Source organism: Ylistrum balloti, unplaced genomic scaffold (genome assembly GCF_031769215.1).
Source record: "Ylistrum balloti isolate Yb309-2 unplaced genomic scaffold, AGI_CSIRO_Ybal_v1 Utg370452, whole genome shotgun sequence".
In the NCBI taxonomy this organism is placed as follows: Eukaryota; Metazoa; Mollusca; class Bivalvia; order Pectinida; family Pectinidae; genus Ylistrum; species Ylistrum balloti.
This window is the reverse complement of record NW_026782300.1, coordinates 1,584,608-1,607,190: the sequence shown is the minus strand read 5'-3', so window position 1 is coordinate 1,607,190 and position 22,583 is coordinate 1,584,608. Positions and strand designations below refer to the sequence as shown.

Below are 22,583 nucleotides of genomic sequence, written 5' to 3'. Positions count from 1 at the left end.
TAAAGCACATATTTCTTTAAGCATTAACATATAAGTTAAATGCATGGTATTTTATTTTTAGTTTATTGTTTTATGCTCGTCAGGTAATTCAGAAACTATACATTTTAAGTGATACATATATCAGTCCCAACATCCGGTACATGTGCATTTGTGAATCGTGGAATAATTCCAAACCACCTGAAGCATTTCAACCAGGTTACACGACAGTGGCCAAAGGCTAGTTATTAGCATGTGTGGAGTAAACATGTTCATAGTGAAGAAGTTCATGTTGTGACTTAAGTTACAATTATCACCATGTACGAAGTATACATGGTGAAGGAGTATATGTTGCGAAGGATTATTTAACATCAATATGCGTGATAAATTTTTCTTGTGTGTGAGGTTTAATGTATCCAGGTCCAGTTGTGAGAATAAACGTGTTCAGGTAAAATTATAGTGGTTAACGTTAGGATTAGTACTTTGCTCATCTTTAGTTGACATTCATAAATAACTTTTTCTGGTTCAGCCTGTTGAAAGGAATTCATGTGAATGTATTAATGATTGTGCTGAACAAAGTAAATCTGTGTGATCAAATGAATTCAGTACTTGGAAAATGTTTGAACACAACCTGTATACTTTGACACTTGTATGTGGCTGGAATCCTAACCTTTTTCCTTCAGGTAGTATTTGAACAAATGAAAGGAAGACACTGAAGATATATATTTGTGGATTTAATACAAATAATCAGTTGTGTACATGATTTTCTTAAATAAAAATACACAACAAAAAATATCAAACATATACCAAAATACTTGCGAAGATAATCAGATATCTTTTTTAATTACTGAAATGTTAAGATACAAGTTTCCAGCTTTTACATTCTGATTTTATAATACAACAGTAGAATATAGAGAACATCTTTCTTTTACATAATTCATGTTCATAGCTTTTATACATTGTCACAATGTAAAGTAAATAAATGGATGTTAACAAAGTTTTGGGTTTTAATAATATTAGAGGATCGAATAATGTATCAAATGTGCGTATACGATGTATTACTGATTTAATATGAAATTAAAATTCTGCAAAGTATTGTTATATTCTTTTCACATTTTTGCGACATGTGTACAAGACAATTTATTTTACTTTCGCAGGGCTATTATTTTATTTTATTTGTGACAACAAAATTGTAATTGGCGATCTATTTTTGCAGAACATACATGTAGTAAGCAAGAAAGCAGGTCTATACATTGTTTACCATGTTTACAAGCATACAATACTATAAAATCATCTATGTTTGTGCGACTGAATTTCATGGATTTTGAAAAAATCACTATTTTGAGGACACTTGATTTCATGGGTAATTATAGTCTATGAATCTACCTACACTAATTAAAATTTTTCATGAACATATAAAACAATGGATTAAGAATACTATCTTTATCAATGAAAATAAAAACCCCACAAATGTTTTGAGTTAACAGAATACATTTTCTGAGATTTTCATTCACTGTAAAATAACTTGGTATATTGGTATTTAATGTACCACATTTACAATCGCAACTGCATTTATTTACCAGAAGAATGAGTGCCAATGCACAAGTATTCTTTCACAGAATCACAATTTTTAACAGAATACTTGGAAAAGTGACAATTAAACAATTGGTGCTTGTTTCCTGGATATAATGTTATACAAATGCATTATAAAACTTTGTGGTTGATGTAAAAACTTTTATAAATAATTGAAATTTTTAGCATTAAGAGATGATTGATATAGAGTGCTGCTTTCAATTTAGTCTCTGCAATAGTGAAGACTAACCTACTGTCCAATTTTAACAACACCCATGTCATGAACAGCAATCTGTCTCTGGGACAACTGTCGTGTCATTAAGGTCAATGGTTTTACAAAGCCTTTCGAAATATCTTGTTCCCATGTGTGGAACTACACTCATCTGCCTCAAAACATCTTCAGGTCTGTGGAGCAAAAGTTAAATCATTATCAATGAACTAGAATTTCTCCATAAAAATAGCCATGTGACATTTATAACAATGAAACTCTTAAAACCTCGTTCAACAGTAGTTAGATACTATACATAGATGTTTTCTAATTTTGTTGGGTTCGAATCAGAAGTGTATATATGTATCATGAAACTTCTGTTGTAGCTTAACTTTTCTGGTTTACACTTTTGTCAAGACTAAAGAAAGTTGGTCCAAGTTTGTCATTACAGCTAAATAATTTTAGGTAACAATAGCTGCAGCCATTGATAGCAACATTTATCAGGATAACCACTTATTCACATTCAGAAAACCACAAAAACCACTTCATTAAACCTTTGATGTAAGAATGTGATGATGTGATACACAAATTCATCAATCTGAAATAGGTTTGAAATATCGAGAAAGTAAAAAGGTTATGCTACCTGAATTTGCCAATATCCACTCTTACAGTGGGCGACACACTGTAATCCCGGTACTTCAGTTTGAGATCAAAATCTACATCGATTTTCCTTCCTGCTTCTTCACACCAGAATTCCACTGACAGCCTGCATGTTGAAGCAACATAGGATGTATTTAATATCTGAAGTAAATATGTGTCTGATGCAAGTTTTTCATCAGAACAGGCTTTTAATTTAAAATTTACCGTAGCTAAATAAGAAAACTAAATCATGTGAAAGAGGCATAGATTTCATGGATATTTGTTTTTTTCCCCACTCATACTTTAGATGATAAATTGAATTGCATACCCTTGTTCTTGTATTGTCATCCAGTTGTTGAATTCTATTCTGGTAATCTCCTGGGCCAAGCTTCGACCTGTACACACAACCATTGACACAGCCCTCAGGAACTGAAAAGACACAAATATCTCAAATTTGTCCATAGTTTTAGCGTCATCAACAGCTTTCTCAAGAACAGCTTTGTTTTTGTGAAAACATGTAGATTCAAGTATCTGAATCAGTGATGAAATCATAAAATATGTGTATGTCATAATGTTGTGATTTTACTGATCAATTAAGAGAAAATTGTCATGAATATTTTATTGCTTTGGGAGAAGGATCAGTAAGAGAATTACTGCAAGGAATGATGAACACCTGCCAAATGCCAAATAAATATTTGGTTTTAAAATGGATACAAATATGGAAATATGACAAAAATTGCTTGATAAGAATGTCACACAACTTCACATTGTCATCACAATAAAGCATGTCTGGTTTAACAGAGATCGGATGAAAATTAAATTGCTGATTGAGACCTTCAAGATTTCTGCAAATGGCACTTCATTAAGAAGGGCACCAAGTGTGGTGATTATAGGTGAAATACACTAGGCACAAAAAGTTAAGGATCACTTTTTAAAGGTAAATTTACTTTTAACAAAGGGCAAAAACAATTTTAATATAATATAAGAGTGACGTCAAACAATAAGAAAATAATTTTGACCCACTTTGAGTCAACTTCATTCAAGAGTGTTGTATATTATTAATTCATAACCCTTCCAAACAAAGTCCCAATGGTGCTGAAAATTCAAAATGCTTAAGTGGGTACAATAGCAATAGTGAATGTGTCCCCCAATAGCCCCAATGACATGACATCCCCTTGGTATGCTCCAAATCATGTGCCATATAGCTGTTTGTAGAATTCATGGCCATTTTTGATGAAGAGAATCAGCAAGCTCCTGTTGGTTGACAGGAAGCTGCAGACGATCGGTAATGTGTTGTAACATGTCGCATGCATATTAGATCAGGTTCAGGTCATGTGAAAGACTAGGCTAGTTCATACACTGGATAGTTTCTGCTTGAAGGTTATGTGAAGTCTCATGCTAACAAATGTTCAAAACATTATGCAACCTGACAGGACATCCAGAAGAAACAGAATTTGTTAATTGACACACAGACTTTCAATAAAAACACAAGTGACAGTTTGATTTTAACCATGTGTTACATGATGTCTTGCTGCACATTTACTGTAGGTTGCATGGCAAAATGTTTCTGAAAATTATTCTGTGCATACATTTGTGATAAAAAAGTGGTCAAAGAGTGTCAAGCTTCATTTATTTTGATGGCAAAAAATATTACATATATTTATGATCCTAACTTTCTGTGTCACGTATACAACCAAGGGTGACTTACATAGAAATCAAGCAATGGTGACAACAGTGGTAAAAATATCTGTCGTGAAATACATTCACAGATTATTTAAACAACAAAATATTAAAATGTTAAAAGAAAGAAATTCCATAGCTCATATAAAACCAAAAAATGATCAGTTGTAAAACTTAATGTTAGAATACTATGAAGTGATTGTGCCAATTGTGCCGAGACGTTCTCAGGATATGTTAATTTGGAACAGGATGGGATGGGAAAGGACAGATTGACATGGTACATTTCTATAATCATTCCATCTGCCCATAAAATGGTGGCAGCTTAAAAAGTAACAACAGGTAAAATATTCAAATATTCTTAAACTATAATATATGCTATGTGTTCGATACAAAAACTAGGAATACAGAGGACAGATACCTTGTATTGTTCCTTAAGAGGCGTTCCTATATACTTTGTCAGTATGTTTTGCTCCTTACCTTATATTGTTCCTCTAGAGGCGTTCCTATATACTTTGTCGGTATGTTTTGCTCCTTACCTTATATTGTTCCTCTAGAGGCGTTCCTATATACTTTGTCAGTATGTTTTGCTCCTTACCTTATATTGTTCCTCTAGAGGCGTTCCTATATACTTTGTCAGTATGTTTTGCTCCTTGATACTATGAATTATTAGACGATGCATCAGGGCCATGATTTCTTTTGATTTGTCAGCTGCAACAGGAAATCAACATTCTGTAATTCTAGATTTATATATATATATATGATTCTAATTTTTGTATGAAAAGATGTAAACCAATCATTAATAAATTTTTGAATCACTGATTTCAGTTCGGTTTTCAAGTATTGGCAATCAGTCTTATTTATGGTGACATCGTTCATATTCTAATCAAATCATTCTACTTATTTTAAGTATAGTAACACATTTTGGCAGTAATATCAAAAACCATGGATATATGTACATATCATATCTAATGTTTATATAATCTAACTGTTTTGAGATTGACAGCAGTGTTTTAGATCAAATGGATTGTGCATTATAGGCAGATTTGGCAGATGCAAAATGTTCCTCTTGCTTCATTGAACTGAAACAGATTTTACTGTATCCGAAGTATTTGGGAGAAAGGAGATCCAAAGAAATGACAGCTGCTCATTACAAAGGATAAGGAAAATGGGAGGCTGGTTGGTAGTGCATTACCTACCAAAGTGGCTGATTGGTTTGGATGGAAGGTCTGTAAGTGTGGATGTGAGCTTGGCTGACTGAAGGCGGCGATGATGACTGGTATCCAGTGTAGTTTCTAACAGGAGGGAGTCATCATAAAATAGATAGGATACGGCCTCCTTCTCACAGCGGTCAGGTCTCCACTCTAGGCATCTAGAATACATTGGTGCAATATGTCAGAATTTCACTTCTTTTTCATAACTTTTTATTAGAGACGAGGCCATTGGAGCCTGCATTGCTCACCTGGATTGATATTTCTGACATCTTAATAAAACGTTTTTGTTCACAGTAGCAATATCCCATTCATTGCAAAAACAAATACATTTAACTGAGTACCTGTACTGTATTGAACCGAATTTGGTCAAAATCCCTTTCCCTGAAATGGGATTTTAAGAATTCCTTTTTCTTCAAGATTCATTTTTAACACAATATATGTACAAACTTGATTGATTTTGTAGAAGTTTAAAATTTATAAAATTATATACCAATGAACTGTTGGCCTGGCTGGAAACCAATTCAGAAGTACCTAGGAAAAACCAATGTGGTCAAGCAGTGACTCCTTTTCTAATCCAACAGGGGAATCAAACCAAGCTTGCCTAGTTGAATGGCAAAGGAGATACTACTACACAACAAAACCACTCACTTCTGTTCTCACTCTTTGACCCCAAAGATTGGGGAAGGAGAGGAATCCCAACAAAAGAAAAACCAACTTTGGTCAATACCCTTGATATGTTTCAATTTCTCCCATATACTTGATTTCACCCATGTACCTTTCAGGTCACACTTAATTGACATAAAATTGCCCTCTCTTGACCCAAAGGAGCTCTAAATGAATTTTTCTCTAAATCACATATTTCAAACAGGAGAGGGGCTTTTAAAGATTAACCTCTATTCACTGTTTAAGGATATTTTAAAGGATTTAAAGATCTCCACTGAATACACCCAGGGACTGCTATGAAACAAAGCTGATTCTCATCTTACCTTTTCATCCAATCCAGATCCTCCCTGACTTCTAACTTCTCAAACTTCAAATTCTCTAATACCTGCTTTGCGTCTTGCCTCAGCTCATTAACTAACAGATGATCTCGGTCCTTGAGTATAGCCAATTCTGAATGGATATTGTCCCGTTCACTACAAATCACCATCAAGTGATTAATTACACAATGCTTCTGGCTCTCCAATCCATCAAATTTTAAAACCCATAATTAACTTATCAAATCATTGCATTTCAAATCTAGAATTCTTACCTGATACTACTGTAGTGATATTGATTTAACTGTTCAGCTATTTTAGACATAGAAGTCAACTGTTGTTAAAATCTGAATATTCGGTTAATTTTGTTTTATTTTTCTGGAAAAATATATAGTATTATAATATATATTGCAGTACCATGCAAAACAAGTCCAAAATTGACAAAATATTTACATTTGCCTAATCATTACCTAATTTGGTTTTAAAATTTGATGAATTTAAGCCAAAAAAGGTCAAAATCATACAAAGTCCTTTTGCTTTTTTCTCTATCTTGATCTTAACACCCAAACCAAAACTTGTATCTGGATATTTTGTTTAACAGTTAAATAGGTCAGTTCTAAGCATCTAAGGGACTACATTAGCTGATCTTTTCATGCACTAACTGATGGAACAATGATCAAAGCGACCACTATATACCCATTCCATTTACTTGAGGTTTGAAACACTGGTAACAACAGCTTTCTACCTTGCAAGTTTGGTCTGTTCCTCTTCTTGGTGCTTAAGATCTGCAAGATAATTACGATTATAAAGATAAATACATTGTACAAATATTCATACATAAAGCACTAGAGTTTATCTATACAATGCAACACAGCCTGCTAAGTTCTTACAACTGGTGTAAAATTTGTGTTTTTTTTCTTTTCTCGAACAGGATGATATTTGATTGTGTGAAAAGTCCGAACATCTTCTGAACAAAAAGTAATAAATCAATGATAAGATTTTCAAGCCATAATAAATCTAAGTTAAGATATCTAAGTAAAAATATCCTCTATGAGCATTTTCAAGGGACATCAATACATCATGTTCTTTAAAGACTGATAATGTTACACAAACCTGCTTCTTTAACAGAAAACTCCTGTTGTGCCAGATTCCATTGTTGAATTTCCTCTTCAGAAGGAAGTTTAGAGTCCTCAAGATTTGCTGACTCAGCATCTAAATCTGACAACACTGAAGTAAAATAACACAACTCACATTAAAGCTCCTTTACATTGTGGTAGTGACTTTATATTTAAGAGGTGTTAAAAGGCTGACTTTTGTAAAAACATTTTACAACTTTCTTTGTATGTCAAAAACTCATTGAAAGTTAAAATAAAATTATCTTAATTGAAATCCATGAAAAACACAAAAGGCATTGTCAATATTTTAACAAGTTAAGCATCCAAATACATCCAGTGAATATGAATTCTTTGATGCACTAATGACAATTTTCCTCTTTAGAAAGGTAAGAGATATTGGAATGACAAAAAACAACAAATTGATTCCAAATATCTTGAACCACACTCATCACTACACATATGTACATTATAGTGTAGACTAAGGCCATTAAACCTGTGACTAAAGCTGTGAGAAGTCCCTGAGACTGTTTTGGTACATATATGACATTACATACAATTCACAGTAGTCAAACCTGTGTCTAAAGTTGTGATAAGTCCCTGAGACTGTTGAAGTGCAGTGCTAACGTCAGAAGACTGGCTCTGTAGACGACTGTATTGATCTTGCAGGGTCTCTCTGTACTGGACAGTAGCCTGCGTCTGTACATTCTTCCATTCTGTTTTGCCAAGTAATGAGCTCACTTTGGAACAGGCTAGCACTTTCTCTCGCAGAATTTTTCTCTAAAGGTAAAAGCATAGACATTTTTGGTGCTGTGACAAGAGAACTTGTGTAAGCATTTAAGTGAGGACATCTTGAAGTGTATTCCAATGTTTAGCTCACAGTAGCTGTTGGTAAAATTATCGGCCATTCACATAACATACATTATGTGTATGCATAGGCATTCAACTAGAACACCTCTATTTTTTTTTTACACCTCTGTGACTTGCCAAATATAAAATCAGAAATTATGCATGTCTACTGTTACCATTGTATTGGGATATGGGTAAAGTTTCATCAAAGTTGAAATTTAACACAGATGAAAAGTTTAAAGTTGCTATAAAATACTTGGTTGCGTTTTGCCTTGTGGACAGAAAACAAATGTTTCTCACTTGCTGTTCTGTGCTCTGTTCTACAGCCTTGAACAGGTTAGGTTTGCTCTCCTCCTGCGTAAACAGATTGTCAAGTTCTTCTGCCTTGTCTCTTTTCCTGTTAAACAATACAACTGATGTTGAAATATGTAAACTTGAAAGTTTCATTCGCAAAGAAATATTTTGAATTAAGTAAACTGGCTAAGAAATATTTTGACTGAAGTATACTATCTTTCTACTGCTAGTTAGTTTGTGAATAGATGGAGGGACACTTAATACTAAGGAATCAATTTGTATAACAGTCAGGGTTGCCAGACTTCTGAGAGTACAGGTAAGTTTGTCTAACTGCCTAGGAATAGATGTGGGAGTGTACAGCCTGTCTAACTGCCTAGGTATAGATGTGGGGATGTAGAGCCAGTCTAACTGCCTAGGTATAGATGTGGGAGTGTACAGCCTGTCTAACTGCCTAGGTATAGATGTGGGGATGTAGAGCCAGTCTAACTGCCTAGGTATAGATGTGGGAGTGTACAGCCTGTCTGACTGCCTAGGTATAGATGTGGGAGTGTACAGCCTGTCTGACTGCCTAGGTATAGATGTGGGAGTGTACAGCCTGTCTGACTGCCTAGGTATAGATGTGGGAGTGTACAGCCTGTCTGACTGCCTAGGTATAGATGTGGAAGTGTACAGCCTGTCTGACTGCCTAGGTATAGATGTGGGAGTGTACAGCCTGTCTGACTGCCTAGGTATAGATGTGGGAGTGTACAGCCTGTCTGACTGCCTAGGTACAGATGTGGGAGTGTACAGCCTGTCTAACTGCCTTGGTATAGATGTGGGAGTGTACAGCCTGTCTGACTGCCTAGGTATAGATGTGGTAGTGTACAGCCTGTCTAACTGCCTTGGTATAGATGTGGGAGTGTACAGCCTGTCTGACTGCCTTGGTATAGATGTGGGGGTGTACAGCCTGTCTGACTGCCTAGGTATAGATGTGGGAGTGTACAGCCTGTCTAACTGCCTTGGTATAGATGTGGGAGTGTACAGCCTGTCTGCCTGCCTAGGTATAGATGTGGGAGTGTACAGCCTGTCTGACTGCCTAGGTATAGATGTGGGAGTGTACAGCCTGTCTGACTTCCTAGGTATAGATGTGGGAGTGTACAGGTCAGTCTGTCTAATTACATGGATATAGATGTGAAAGTGACCAGGTAGAAGAGTGATACTGTATACTTACAGGTCAGATTGTCTAACTGCCTGGGTATAGATGTGGAAATGGACCAGGTAAAAGGGACTCTGTACTGCACAGGCTTTTAACACATTCCTCAGGTCGGATGTATCCACTTGCTGGAAAACAATTTTTCATTATCTTATGTTATTTTTGTTGCGATTGATCACTATGAATAATGCTGACTATCTAAGCATACAAAACTGATTTCCATTCCTAAAGAACAAGATAGATTTTAAAGAAATTGATAGGTTTTCTCTATTGTGCCCCGACCCTCAGGCCCTGGTAAGATCAGACCCACCATTTACAAAAAATTAGTTTGCCTTTCCCTATAGATGCTTCAGACCAAGCAATATATAGCAAAAGTTGACAGATGCCTGATGTCATGGTCTCCCTATAGCTCACTTGGTTCTTCGGGTGAGGTAAACAAGAAAATGATCATGTTTTTTCTAAAGATTATTTATACAAAATATATTTAAAAAGAAAAAATACGCTACACTAATCTGAGGAAAAATTACATTAAAATCGAACATGATACACAAACAACAATACATATCCTACCTCTCCTGGGAGAATGCTACAACGGTCAGTAATCACATGGAATTCCAACCATCTAAAGCTGGGTATATCCAGCAATAAGCATACTTTCTTTACTGTAAGTGGGCCATCTACTTCTCTTCGCTACAAACAGCATCAGTAAACAAATAGAAATATCATTCTTACATTCATGATACTTGAAGCTTATTTAAGGACAAGGTTAATGACAAAAGTGAAGAGTTATTCTTTTATATCAAGACAAGAATCATGTCTTGCATGTCCTGCTTTCTAATTCTAATATTCCTATATTATTTTCATTTTTGAAAATTGTTTGGTGAAACTCAATTTTTGCAGTTTTTAAAAAATAGCTACTTCATGGAAACTTTATTTCTAGATATGCACAGTTCAATAAAACACACTTTTTTCAACAGTCCATGGACATTTGAATTTAGAGTACCCAAAAATCAATGAAAATTCCGAACAAAAATGAACGATTTTACAGTATCAGTTGTCCATGCTATCTATTTTCCATGTAATTTAAGATCTATATAAAATGATTGTGTCTTATCACAATCCATCTCTGATTCAGCATTCATTGTCACACAACTAGTGAGATTGTCTCCACCTAGATTTTACATTAATAATCTTAGAAATATTTGAATAAAAGAAAGTTTAAAATAATTTTAACCAACATGCATAATAAAACACTTTTATGTTATCCCGCCCCCTCTTGCCATATAAAATAGTTCAATTTCAAGTGAATTTTAGAGAATAATATGTAAACACCAAAGATATGTTGTTAACATGTTCAAATATTGATAGAGTGGTAAACATGAAATGAAAATTTTGTGAATTTTTCCTTCAAAATAGACGCAAATACTACTATTTTACCCCCAAAATAAGTCTTCCTGAGAACAGAGAGGAAATCTTATTTTAAAAGGACTATATATTAAACTAAATCTGAAGTGAACAATACAAACCATAAAGTCAGACATTTTTGTCCCTGGTGTTACTTAACTTGACACAATGTAATAAAAAATTATAATACAAAATACTAAGTCACTGATCATACATACGGTGCTTTCCAGCATAGACTCTGTCATACTGTAGTTGCTATAGTTACTGACAAGGCTGTAGCTAGTCACTGACTGCGAATGTGAGGAGTCACTCCCGCTGCTGTCTTTACGCTCCACTAATCCATTCCTCGTCTTCTTCAGTGCTGGGAGGTCTGTCGTGGTTGATGTGTGGAGTGTGCTCATTATTAAGTCATCTGGAGGAAGCATATCCGCGATATCCAAATCCACTGGTGGCAGAATCTCTGTTATACCTACATTTGCCTCACCTAAAATAATGTTTATAACACTGAATATCAACTTAAATATATTTATCAAAAACCTGTTTTCCCTCTTTTTTGATCAAGTCAGAATATTGGGGTTATATCAAATGATATTAACATTGCATTTTATTTGACAATAGTAAAAAGAGTTGGAAAATACAAGCCCTTTGTCTTCTGCAGCCTTGAAATTAGATAGGCAAAACCTAGAGCATATGTACCTTTAACATCACGCTGAACTAAATCTTTGACTTCCGGACTTCATTTGGTTGCCTATGCTCACATACCGTTTTCTACAAACTTTACTAACCAAGTAATGTATTGATAACTTACATAGAGATAGGACAGTATCAACGACTGGCTGGCCATCTGGCTCCTCAGTTTTCATGTCGTTGTTCTGTGATGGAAACTCTGTGACCTGTGCTATAGTCTGCGGAAAGTCCGACACACTGTTACCTGTAACTTTGGGAAGGTGTGTACCATTGTCTGTAATCATTTGTAGGTTTGGCCCACTGTGATCGGTAACATTTTGAAGGTCAGACCCACCATCATTTTTAAACAATATGGAAACATCAGCTTTCCTGCCTTCAAGGGCTACATCACATATTTTTTCCTCGCCTTTTCTGGGTGTTGGTCCTGCCAATCGTATGGTATTCCTGGCAATGGATGGTGTCTTATCACCATCCATGTCTGACTCAGCATTCTTTATCACACGAGTAGTGAGAATGTCTCCACCTAGACTCAATCGACCAGTCACATTGTCACCACCTGACGAGAATCGTGCAGACAGTCTCTTCAGTCTGGCAGATGTTGTAAGTGAAGATTTGGTTTTAATGTTACCCTGTGCCAGGTTACTCCCTGACTGTGATATTTGATCACCAATTTGTCTATATAAATCTATATTGGATGTTGCAGCACATGTTTCATCCATGTCTACACCGTCATGAAAGACAACTGTTTTATTATCAACTTCAGAAGAAGGGTCGACACTGGCAGCCACTTTGAAGGGAATGTTCATGGAACTTCTGACAATATTGCTTTCTAGAGATCTAGTCTGTTCCATGTCAGCTCCATCATGAAATATCTGTGTCTTACTGCCAGACTGCTGAAGAGTTGATCTATTTGATAAAATATTGTTCGTAAGGACTCCTGTCCAGCCCCATCCTGAAATATCTGTGTCTTGTTACCGGACTGCTGAAGAGTTGATCTGTTTGATAAAATATTGTTTGAAATAACTTCTGTTTGTTCCATGTCAGCTCCATCATGAAATACCTGTGTCTTACTGCCGGACTGCTGAAGAGTTGATCTGTTTGATAAAATATTGTTTGAAATAACTTCTGTTTGTTCCATGTCAGCCCCATCCTGAAATATCTGTGTCTTACTGCCAGACTGCTGAAGAGTAGATCTGTTTGATAAAATATTGTTCGTGAGGACTCCTGTCTGTTCCATGTCAGCCCCATCCTGAAATAGCTGTGTCTTACTGCCAGACTGCTGAAGAGTAGATCTGTTTGATAAAATATTGTTTGAAATAACTTCTGTTTGTTCCATGTCAGCCCCATCCTGAAATATCTGTGTCTTACTGCCAGACTGCTGAAGAGTTGATCTATTTGATAAAATATTGTTCATGAGGACTCCTGTCTGTTCCATGTCAACCCCATCCTGAAATATCTGTGTCTTGTTACCGGACTGCTGAAGAGTTGATCTATTTGATAAAATATTGTTTGAGAGGACTCCTGTCTGTTCCATGTCAGCCCCATCCTGAAATATCTGTGTCTTACTGCCAGACTGCTGAAGAGTAGATCTGTTTGATAAAATATTGTTTGAAATAACTTCTGTTTGTTCCATGTCAGCCCCATCCTGAAATATCTGTGTCTTACTGCCAGACTGCTGAAGAGTTGATCTATTTGATAAAATATTGTTCGTAAGGACTCCTGTCTGTTCCATGTCAGCCCCATCCTGAAATATCTGTGTCTTGTTACCGGACTGCTGAAGAGTTGATCTGTTTGATAAAATATTGTTTGAAATAACTTCTGTTTGTTCCATGTCAGCCCCATCCTGAAATATCTGTGTCTTACTGCCAGACTGCTGAAGAGTAGATCTGTTTGATAAAATATTGTTTGAAATAACTTCTGTTTGTTCCATGTCAGCCCCATCCTGAAATATCTGTGTCTTACTTCCAGACTGCTGAAGAGTTGATCTATTTGATAAAATATTGTTCGTAAGGACTCCTGTCTGTTCCATGTCAGCCCCATCCTGAAATATCTGTGTCTTGTTACCGGACTGCTGAAGAGTTGATCTGTTTGATAAAATATTGTTTGAAATAACTTCTGTTTGTTCCATGTCAGCCCCATCCTGAAATATCTGTGTCTTACTGCCAGACTGCTGAAGAGTAGATCTGTTTGATAAAATATTGTTTGAAATAACTTCTGTTTGTTCCATGTCAGCCCCATCCTGAAATATCTGTGTCTTACTGCCAGACTGCTGAAGAGTTGATCTATTTGATAAAATATTGTTCGTGAGGACTCCTGTCTGTTCCATGTCAGCCCCATCCTGAAATATCTGTGTCTTGTTACCGGACTGCTGAAGAGTTGATCTGTTTGATAAAATATTGTTTGAAATAACTTCTGTTTGTTCCATGTCAGCCCCATCCTGAAATATCTGTGTTTTGTTTGCAGACTTTTGTTCTACCTGTCTGAATATGTGATTTTCAGTTGTTTTTATTTCTTCTGAGTCACTTCCAAGATAGAATTGTACAGTTCTGTTTTCAGGTTCATCAGTACATGGCAAAGTGCCTGGCATATCAATTGGAACATGTAAAACTTTTGTTTCCTCCATTTCCAGTCCTTGTTGGAACATTATTGTTGGCTCTCTCTGATGTGCTATATCATATTCTTTCCACTGGCTCCCTTCAATGATGAGCGGAGTGTTTCTATTGTCCTGAATCTGAGGGGTTTTCACAATGTTTGTGTTTGATGTTTCAAACTTCTTTGCAAATAATTCTTTTGGACTGTCAATCTCGTCAGATCCCCCTAAAGACTGAAGAAGGCTTTGTCTATTCATGGGTCCAGATGCACCAGATACTTCTCCACCAGAGGGATGCGAGTTTATTTGTAGCTCTGTAGGCAACACTTCAGTTTGTTGCATGTCATCCCCAAGAGAAAACACAATTGTCTTGTCATCTTGGTCTTCATTTGGTACTGCATATCTGACATCACTGGCAGCCTCGTTGTTCAGTGCCATCAATGGAGTGCGTTCTCTCAATCCTTTAAGACAAGCCTCTGCCTCCACCAGCTGTCTATGACAGGAAGCTGTTTTGCTCTGATCCATGAATTCACTTTCTGAAAACAGACTGGTCTTATTGGTCAGATCTGTGAAACTCTCCTTCAACTTAGAAGTTGACATCAGTTCTGACTCCGTAGAAGTGTTGGAACTCCCACCACCAAGTGCCTGCAACAAAGCCATGCCATCAACCTTTCTATCCATGCCCCCAACTTTAGATCCAAGACTGGACTCCTTCTGGACTTGTGTGTGGTACTCCAACCCCTTTTCTCCTCTGGTTGGTGCACTCGTTCCAACAAGACTTTTCAGCAATGAACTGCCATCAATCTTAGATTCCTGTGACCGCTGCTGTGTTTGTTGTGAATCAACAGCACCAGAGCTCCCAGAAATCATGACTTCATTCTGAGTCAACTGACCACTTAGGTAATTTGTGTTTTTATCAAATTCATTCCCTACTTGAGGAGCAAATGCACAAGGTAGCACTGGTACTTGCGAACTGAAAGAAAATACAGAAACTAACTTTCAGATTTCATGCTGAAAACTCAAATTTATAGAGAAATGCTATATATATAATGAATACACTCCCTTTTAATTCTAATCGTTTTCAAGATACAAATTGCTGAATGTGTGTTGTAATGATTAATCAAAATATCTACATAAAAAGGATGTTTCTTACCCTTCATGCTGGTCTTCAGGTACCTTTGACACTGTGAAGGAAAAAAAAAGAATTTATCACCAAAGCCCACTTAAATAAAATTCTCATTTATTTATTTACAAGAAAATTATCCCTGAAAATGTTAACTTTTAACTTTACAAACAAACCTTGTGAGATTTTAATTAATTACAAGTCTAGGGTAAAGGTATTTATAAAATATTGTTAACTCAACTAGAGAGAAAAGAGAAAGCTAGTACAATTGAATCTACACTATAAGACTGAGATATTGTTTCGGTGACCATCATATTAAACCTGCTGACCTGGAGCTGATACAAGTACAGGATCATTTCTGAAAAAACAAAAGAAAAGCTCATCACAAATTAAGAGGAAATAACAATGTATAGATTTAATAAACTAATTCTTTTAATAATCACAAGCAAAAGCCTTCAAGTTCTATCATTAGTCCTCTTAACATCTGTACAATGAAATAATTCTGGCCTTACTAGACTGAATAAAAAAAAACAGGCAGTTCCTTACCTGAATCTCCTGAAAACACTTCAAACCAGAAGTGGAATCTAGGTTTAAATCCATTTTCAAAATTTATTTCATGTCTATACATTTATAATAATTGTCACATTAAACCCATTGATGAAGATACATAATATACACCTACCCTGTTTCTGCTGCTGGTTCTTGGGCTGTTGAATAAAAGAACAAATTTTTATTATTTAAAATGGAAACTACCATCATTATATTTTCTTTTTTTCAAACATTTGATGTCAGATGAGAAAAAGCTCATTTGAGATTTCTATTTCAAGATCCTGAAATCAATGCTTATCATAACATTGCTATACAACTTTAATTTGAGCAGGATGATTTTCAGCTTTTAACCCACACTTGGTTCATAAAAAACACCATCCCTTTCACTGCAGTTTATTATGCAGTAAATAATGATTCCTACATTTAAGAAGACCTGTTTAATTATTTAGAGACTATAACCCACAGCAGAAATATAAATACATTCTACAATGATTTCAATGGTACATACCTGGAGAATCTTCCCATCTACGTGGTGAGTCTCGAGGAAATTCCCTAAAAAGTCAGGAAAAGAAACAAACGAAGTCATCAAAACAACACAAGCCTAGCAGTGTTTGACTGAACGCATATAATCCTCTTAATCAGTGGTTTTTGTAGGAATTTTTTTCTGACAAGTTCAGAAACAGTTCCAATACTTTGAGGTAAAGTAAGTTTTCAAAATTGGAATTGGACGAACCCCACCTACAAGAGAAGCATGAGTTCAGGACTCAAAAGTCTGAGTCTTTAAATCATTGCTGATTAAAGTTTCAAGTTGTGGTATCTTAACTACATCACTTGAAGCTTCATCTCTAGATATTTTGAGACAAATCATAGACACAGCTAATGCATTTGTTTACATATGAAAGGTCAACAATTTCTTTTGGAATAATGGCAGTGATGTTTTAAAAGTACAATGTAATACAACATATATTAACATGTAAATTTGGTTGTCAATGACATATTTGATCATCTTCAAACTAGAAAATCATTCCCTTGTGAGTATCGGGATATGAAAGTCCAAGATAAAGTTTTGAAAAATGCTGAATTAATAAAACAAGAGGTTTGCGGGCTTAAGGGTCATCTAACTATAAAGACCTATTTGTGAAAGAGGCCAAATAGGCCTAAAATAAATTGCTAAACTACACTACAGCTTACATAGAAATCATTGCAAATAATACTAAGAAAATGAAATCCAATGTCCTGCGCTCCCTATGGCGGATTCCAAAAAGGAAAAAAACCGAGTCCGGTACCAAGAAGCGCTGACATGTTTCGGCATACTAGGTATTACATTGTACCTAGTGTGCCGAAACATGTTAATAATTAAATTCTACTGGTAATCTGCCTAAGGTGTTGTCTGGTGCTATCTACAATGTATAGAAATCATTGGTTGGGTTCATAAAGACATTTTCTGCAAACTTGAAATCATGTTCTTTATACATGCACTACACAAAAGCCATTGCTCCTGACATATTGCTTGATGAAAAAGCATGCTACAGACCCAGTATCAAGATTCTTGGCTTTTTGGTTATTGAGAAGGAACTGCTTATGCATTAAACATGTGACCTCCATGACCTTGACAGTGAGTCAAGGTAGTTCATTTCAACAAACTTGGTAGCCTTTCATCCCATAATGTAACAGGCCGGACATAAACACCCTGGGCTCTTTGGTTATTGAGAAGAAGTTGTTTAAATATTTTGACATATTTGACCCCTGTGACCTTGAAACTGGGTCAAGGTCCTTCACAATAATAAAATCAGTAGACCTTTATCCCATCATGCTACAGTTTCAATATCAGCACCCTGGACTTCTTGTTCATTGAGAAGAAGTTGTTTAAATATTTTGGCATATTTGACCCATGTGACCTTGAAAGTGGGTCAAGGTCATTCATATCAACAAACTTAGTACCCCTTCATCCCATCATGCTACAGGCCTAATATCAGTACCCCGAGCCTTCTGGCTATTGAGAATAAGTCATTTAAATGGGAATTTTACAAACGGCAGACGTTGCATGGCGTGAGCAACATTTATCCAATGAAAATGCACAACCACTCAAGAAAATAAATGATTTTCAGTACCTAAGGGAATCCTGATTATTATGTGGAATCTGACATTCTAATCAACAGGTATGTGACCTTGGCCTTAAATCCTACAACTAAAATGAGGAATCTCTGTATGAAGTATGATTACGGTTGAGTCATTTTCCGGCAAATAAATTAACATTGAAATAAACATGATGTATACATTGAATGTCATACTAAACAGCTTTTTTCATTAGTTATTTTTACTTACTTGACTTCGAGGATTTTAGCAAAGCTGACTCTTCTTGATAAGGAGGGTCTAGATTTCTTGAGTGGGACAGTACATCCATCCTGACAAGTAAATAGGTTTATGTGATATGTTAATCATCCATCAAATTAAATCTGAAACTAAGGTACTACATAGAATTAGGATTACCTATAAATATTTACATGTAAAATCATTCATTTTTACATCTTTCATTAAAGCACTTCCCCCCATGAAATTAAATTCATCAACAGCTAGACATGTTCAGATCATGATTATTATAAATCCAATTAGAACCAATTCAAAAATATTCACCATTTTGATGTGTGATCCTTTGACTATTTTTTTCTCCTATGAAATATTTAATACATATGATGAACTTAACTAAATTATGAGCCTGCCCATACTTTACACCTATGTAAATATAGATAACAAAAAGCTTTTAATTCAGATACCAAATAATGCTAATTTGAATTTTTACCTATGCAAGTGAAATCTTACCACATGTAGCTGACCAACTATCAAAAATATAAAAAAACAAAAGTATTTGTAACAGAGTTCGGTTGATCATCAAATTGTTTATCATCAAATTCCAACTCACTGTGCCAGGTAAGCTACAAATATTGGTACTACAAGGCCCTCATTGAAGCCTGACTGGATAAGCCATTGAGGCAACAAGAATTTTTGTACAATCATGAAATATTATTTAATATGAATATATATTTTATTATTCACTAATAGGGAAACATCTGGTCTGAATATACAGACAAATGTTTGTGTCTACAGCTATTACATATTATACATAAGTGTCTCACCTGTTTGTTAGGGTCAATGTCATGTAATGGTCCTGCTGTAGTCTTCAATATCTGAAATGATATGATACAGGTAATGTGCAATTTTTAGGTAGAAATGTGTGATAACAAAAAGTTACATTATCCCTTTTAAAAAAAGTTTACATTCTCATTAACTTCTCAGCTATTGGCTTCATCACTTGAAGCTTGTTTTTAGTTTTTTTTGGATACCTTAAGTTTGAAATGAAATATAATTGTGTAAAAATCACTGATAATTTTCGGTTCAAAACTTTACATAAATCAGGATTGCAAATACTCACTGATGAGGATCTCCTTTTAGACCTCCTCTTGGAGTTTAAGTTTAATGTAATTCTGGGGAAAAGAACAAACATTATTCAACATCCTTTTCACAAAAAATATTGTACATTAATTAAGGTAGAATGCCTTGTCGCTTTGTGTCACACCAGCAACTCCTGAGAGAATGAACTCTCATCATCTGCCCTAATCAAGTTAAGGTGATGAACCAAAATTAGTTTACCTGACACAAGTCTCACTATGGTATACAAGAAACTTTTGTTTGTTTCATCTCTTTGTCAAAAGGGTGAAAACAAGGAACGACAAGAGACTGGTTATGATCCCCAAATGGGACAAAATTCAATTATGAAAAATAACAAAAGACAATAAGAGTTATGATTCTTGTGCACTGCCCTCCTTCTTGTTGAGATAAAGCTACCTCTGAAGTTTCATGTTGAAACCTCTTATAGTTTTAGTGTATAATGCTCCACACAAAATTTAAGAATGAAAAATAACAAAGGAAAATAACACCTAAATCATCCAAAAGAGAGTGATGGTTCCACTGCCCTGCACTTCTCCTTGTTGCAATTGATCTATCTATGAAGTTTTATGTTGATAATTTATAGTTTTTGTGTTATGTTCCTAACAAAATTATGACAGACAGACAGACAAATGGATGGACGGACAGACAAAGCAGTGACTATATGCTCTCCCTTTGCATGATAAAAGTGAACTAAAGTTTGATGTCAAAGTTGAAATTCAATATTTTTTATGTCTTCATGGATGAATAAAACAACCACCAATGCATCTTGCACAAAAACTTTCAACTGTTGAAAGGCATATTCCATAATATCTTTTGGTTGAGATTTGACAGGTGTATAAAAACTGTCTTACCTTTCAGTATCTTCTTCCATCATTTCTGAAAGAAAAGAAATCAACAAATTTCAGAATTCAGAGCAATTTTCAAGAAATAGAAATTACCTTCATGTCACATTTTCAGCATGCTTAAAATTACAGATAAAGCTTTGCAAAAGCAAATTATAGCATTGAACACAAGATCCCAGAGGGATCTTGGCACCCCCTAATATTTTATCTTTATTTGCTTTTGGAAAGTTGGATCTTTCCCTACTTTTCTTTTCTCTGTTTTGGTCTTAATAATTAGAAATTTGAACATTCTATTGCAGAAATAGCAATGATAGTCTTTACCCGCCAAATCCAAAAGGTCCTCTGGAAGCAATGTTCTTCAGATCAGTCAAAAAATCAAATGGGCACAAGATGTACAGACCAATGGGAACCTACATATGATGTTAAGAAAGGTCCATTCAGTACTTCTCATGAAATGGCGATAACAAACTTTTAAGTCAAAATCCAAGATGGCTCCCTGTCGGCCATTTTGTTTTTCTGATTGGTCCTAAAAGAAATGGGCACAACTAGAGACAAAGGGGATTCTACACTATATCTGAAGTCTGAGAAAGATCCATGCAGTACTTCTCAAGAAATAACAATAACAAAAATTGTTCAGGGACGTACGATTATCTTTGTAAATTTAGTTCAGATGACTGGAATTTCATGGAGTCAAAGCGATTTTTCAGTCCTTTCAATTGTAAAGCAAGGCAAAAGTCATTTGTTGTCTTGAAATTAATTTTTGTTTAAACATTCAGGGCTCTCACACCCCATTTTGGGATTGGGGCCTGGGGTCCTTAGAATTGGGAAAAATAGCGGCGTTTTCCTTAGAATTTGGAAAACTTGGGATCTAAATTGGGAAAAAAAAGATACTAGCTGAATTTTTTTTATTGAAATAGTATATATCTGTGCGTTATTTGTTAAGTCCACTGCTTGTGCAATGTTTTCTGTAACAGGTAAAAACTTTCTATTGTTGTGGTTATCATATGTTTATTTATTTATAGTAAAGTCATATTGATATGATCTGTAGCTTTATACACTGTTTCTTGTATCAAAAGCAAATTTTAATTTTGTTTAATTGTTATTTCGTAAAATATATAATGTATATGTGCTTGGCCAGTAAGGGTGTTGTACACACGTGCGGGACAGAACGTTAGTACAAATGTATTTGATTGGAGTTGTTATTACCTGTTTTGTTGTTTGGATGAATAAACAATAAAAGGAGAAGGTAGAAATATATTTGTATATTTACTGCCATTTTAAATAGCAGATTAAACTACACTGTTTGTGTACTAAAGTAGCACTACTTCGTTCAACCATAATCAATGTCAGGAAAATGATATCGTCAAACTTATTTATACACTTCGTCCAAGTTGTAATCTGGATAAGTCAAAATATTTTCATCGGCCCCTAGAATTTCAAGATAACGACTTTCGACTCTATATTACCAAAAATTTACATGGGAGTTAACAAAGATAATGAAACTATCCCCCACCTTTTTTTAATTCTGTCTGCATATTTCTCATCCTTAGCTCTTCAAAAACTATGAAATTAAATGGTATGTTAAACAGTTGCCTTGTTCAGTCTGATTCTGTTTTCAATAATTATAAAGATACATCCTCACAGGCTTTGCATTTTTCATATTATAATATAGGTTTCACATAAAGTGAGGGAAATGCAGAAACAGATGGAAAGAAATTCTGCTAGCAATCTACTGCAATGAGGCTTGTAGTATGGTGGGAGAGTTAGTCAGGTACTGGAGCACTGGAAATCAGGCTATATAGGCAGATTTGGTTATAAAGTCAAATCTGACCATTCATACAAAGGGCAAATGTAAACAACTAAGACATTCATGGTTGATAAACAATTGATTTCTTTCATAGGAAACAATTTCTCGAGAGTGGATTGAATGCCCTTTGTTCCAATTTCTGGTACTTGCATCTGTTTATCCATACTTTCCGATGGTCAGATATGAAATTTCCTTAATTCAAGAGATGAAAAAATAACTTTATTTAAAAAGTTTGTGTTATAAAAAAAAAAGGATTATCAAGAATTATGGCTTATCTGAGAAAAAAAGACTTAACAATAAAAACTTGACCCTTGACATCTAACCCTTTGAAAGGATGTAAACATCAACAGAGTTATCCACCACTTTCACACCATTAATTTATTCTAATTAAAACATAAATAAAATGTGCACTCCTGGTCCACGC

At 35.1% G+C, this 22,583-nt stretch overlaps 1 protein-coding gene across 1 annotated transcript; it reads right to left on the bottom strand.

The window, feature by feature from the left end:
* Positions 1-1,739: 1,739 nt before the first annotated feature.
* LOC132555075 (uncharacterized) lies at positions 1,740-20,384 on the bottom strand. The gene is given in 23 exon segments (XM_060219414.1): positions 1,740-1,953; positions 2,400-2,522; positions 2,724-2,824; positions 4,671-4,783; positions 5,272-5,444; positions 6,273-6,422; positions 7,009-7,048; positions 7,377-7,490; positions 7,951-8,155; positions 8,525-8,621; positions 9,729-9,838; positions 10,281-10,400; positions 11,333-11,598; positions 11,923-12,720; positions 12,723-15,364; positions 15,545-15,575; positions 15,844-15,872; positions 16,197-16,221; positions 16,572-16,615; positions 18,389-18,468; positions 19,198-19,248; positions 19,494-19,545; positions 20,362-20,384. Coding segments are annotated over 23 exon segments (5,514 nt in total). The 3' UTR covers positions 1,740-1,826.
* Positions 20,385-22,583: the final 2,199 nt, after the last annotated feature.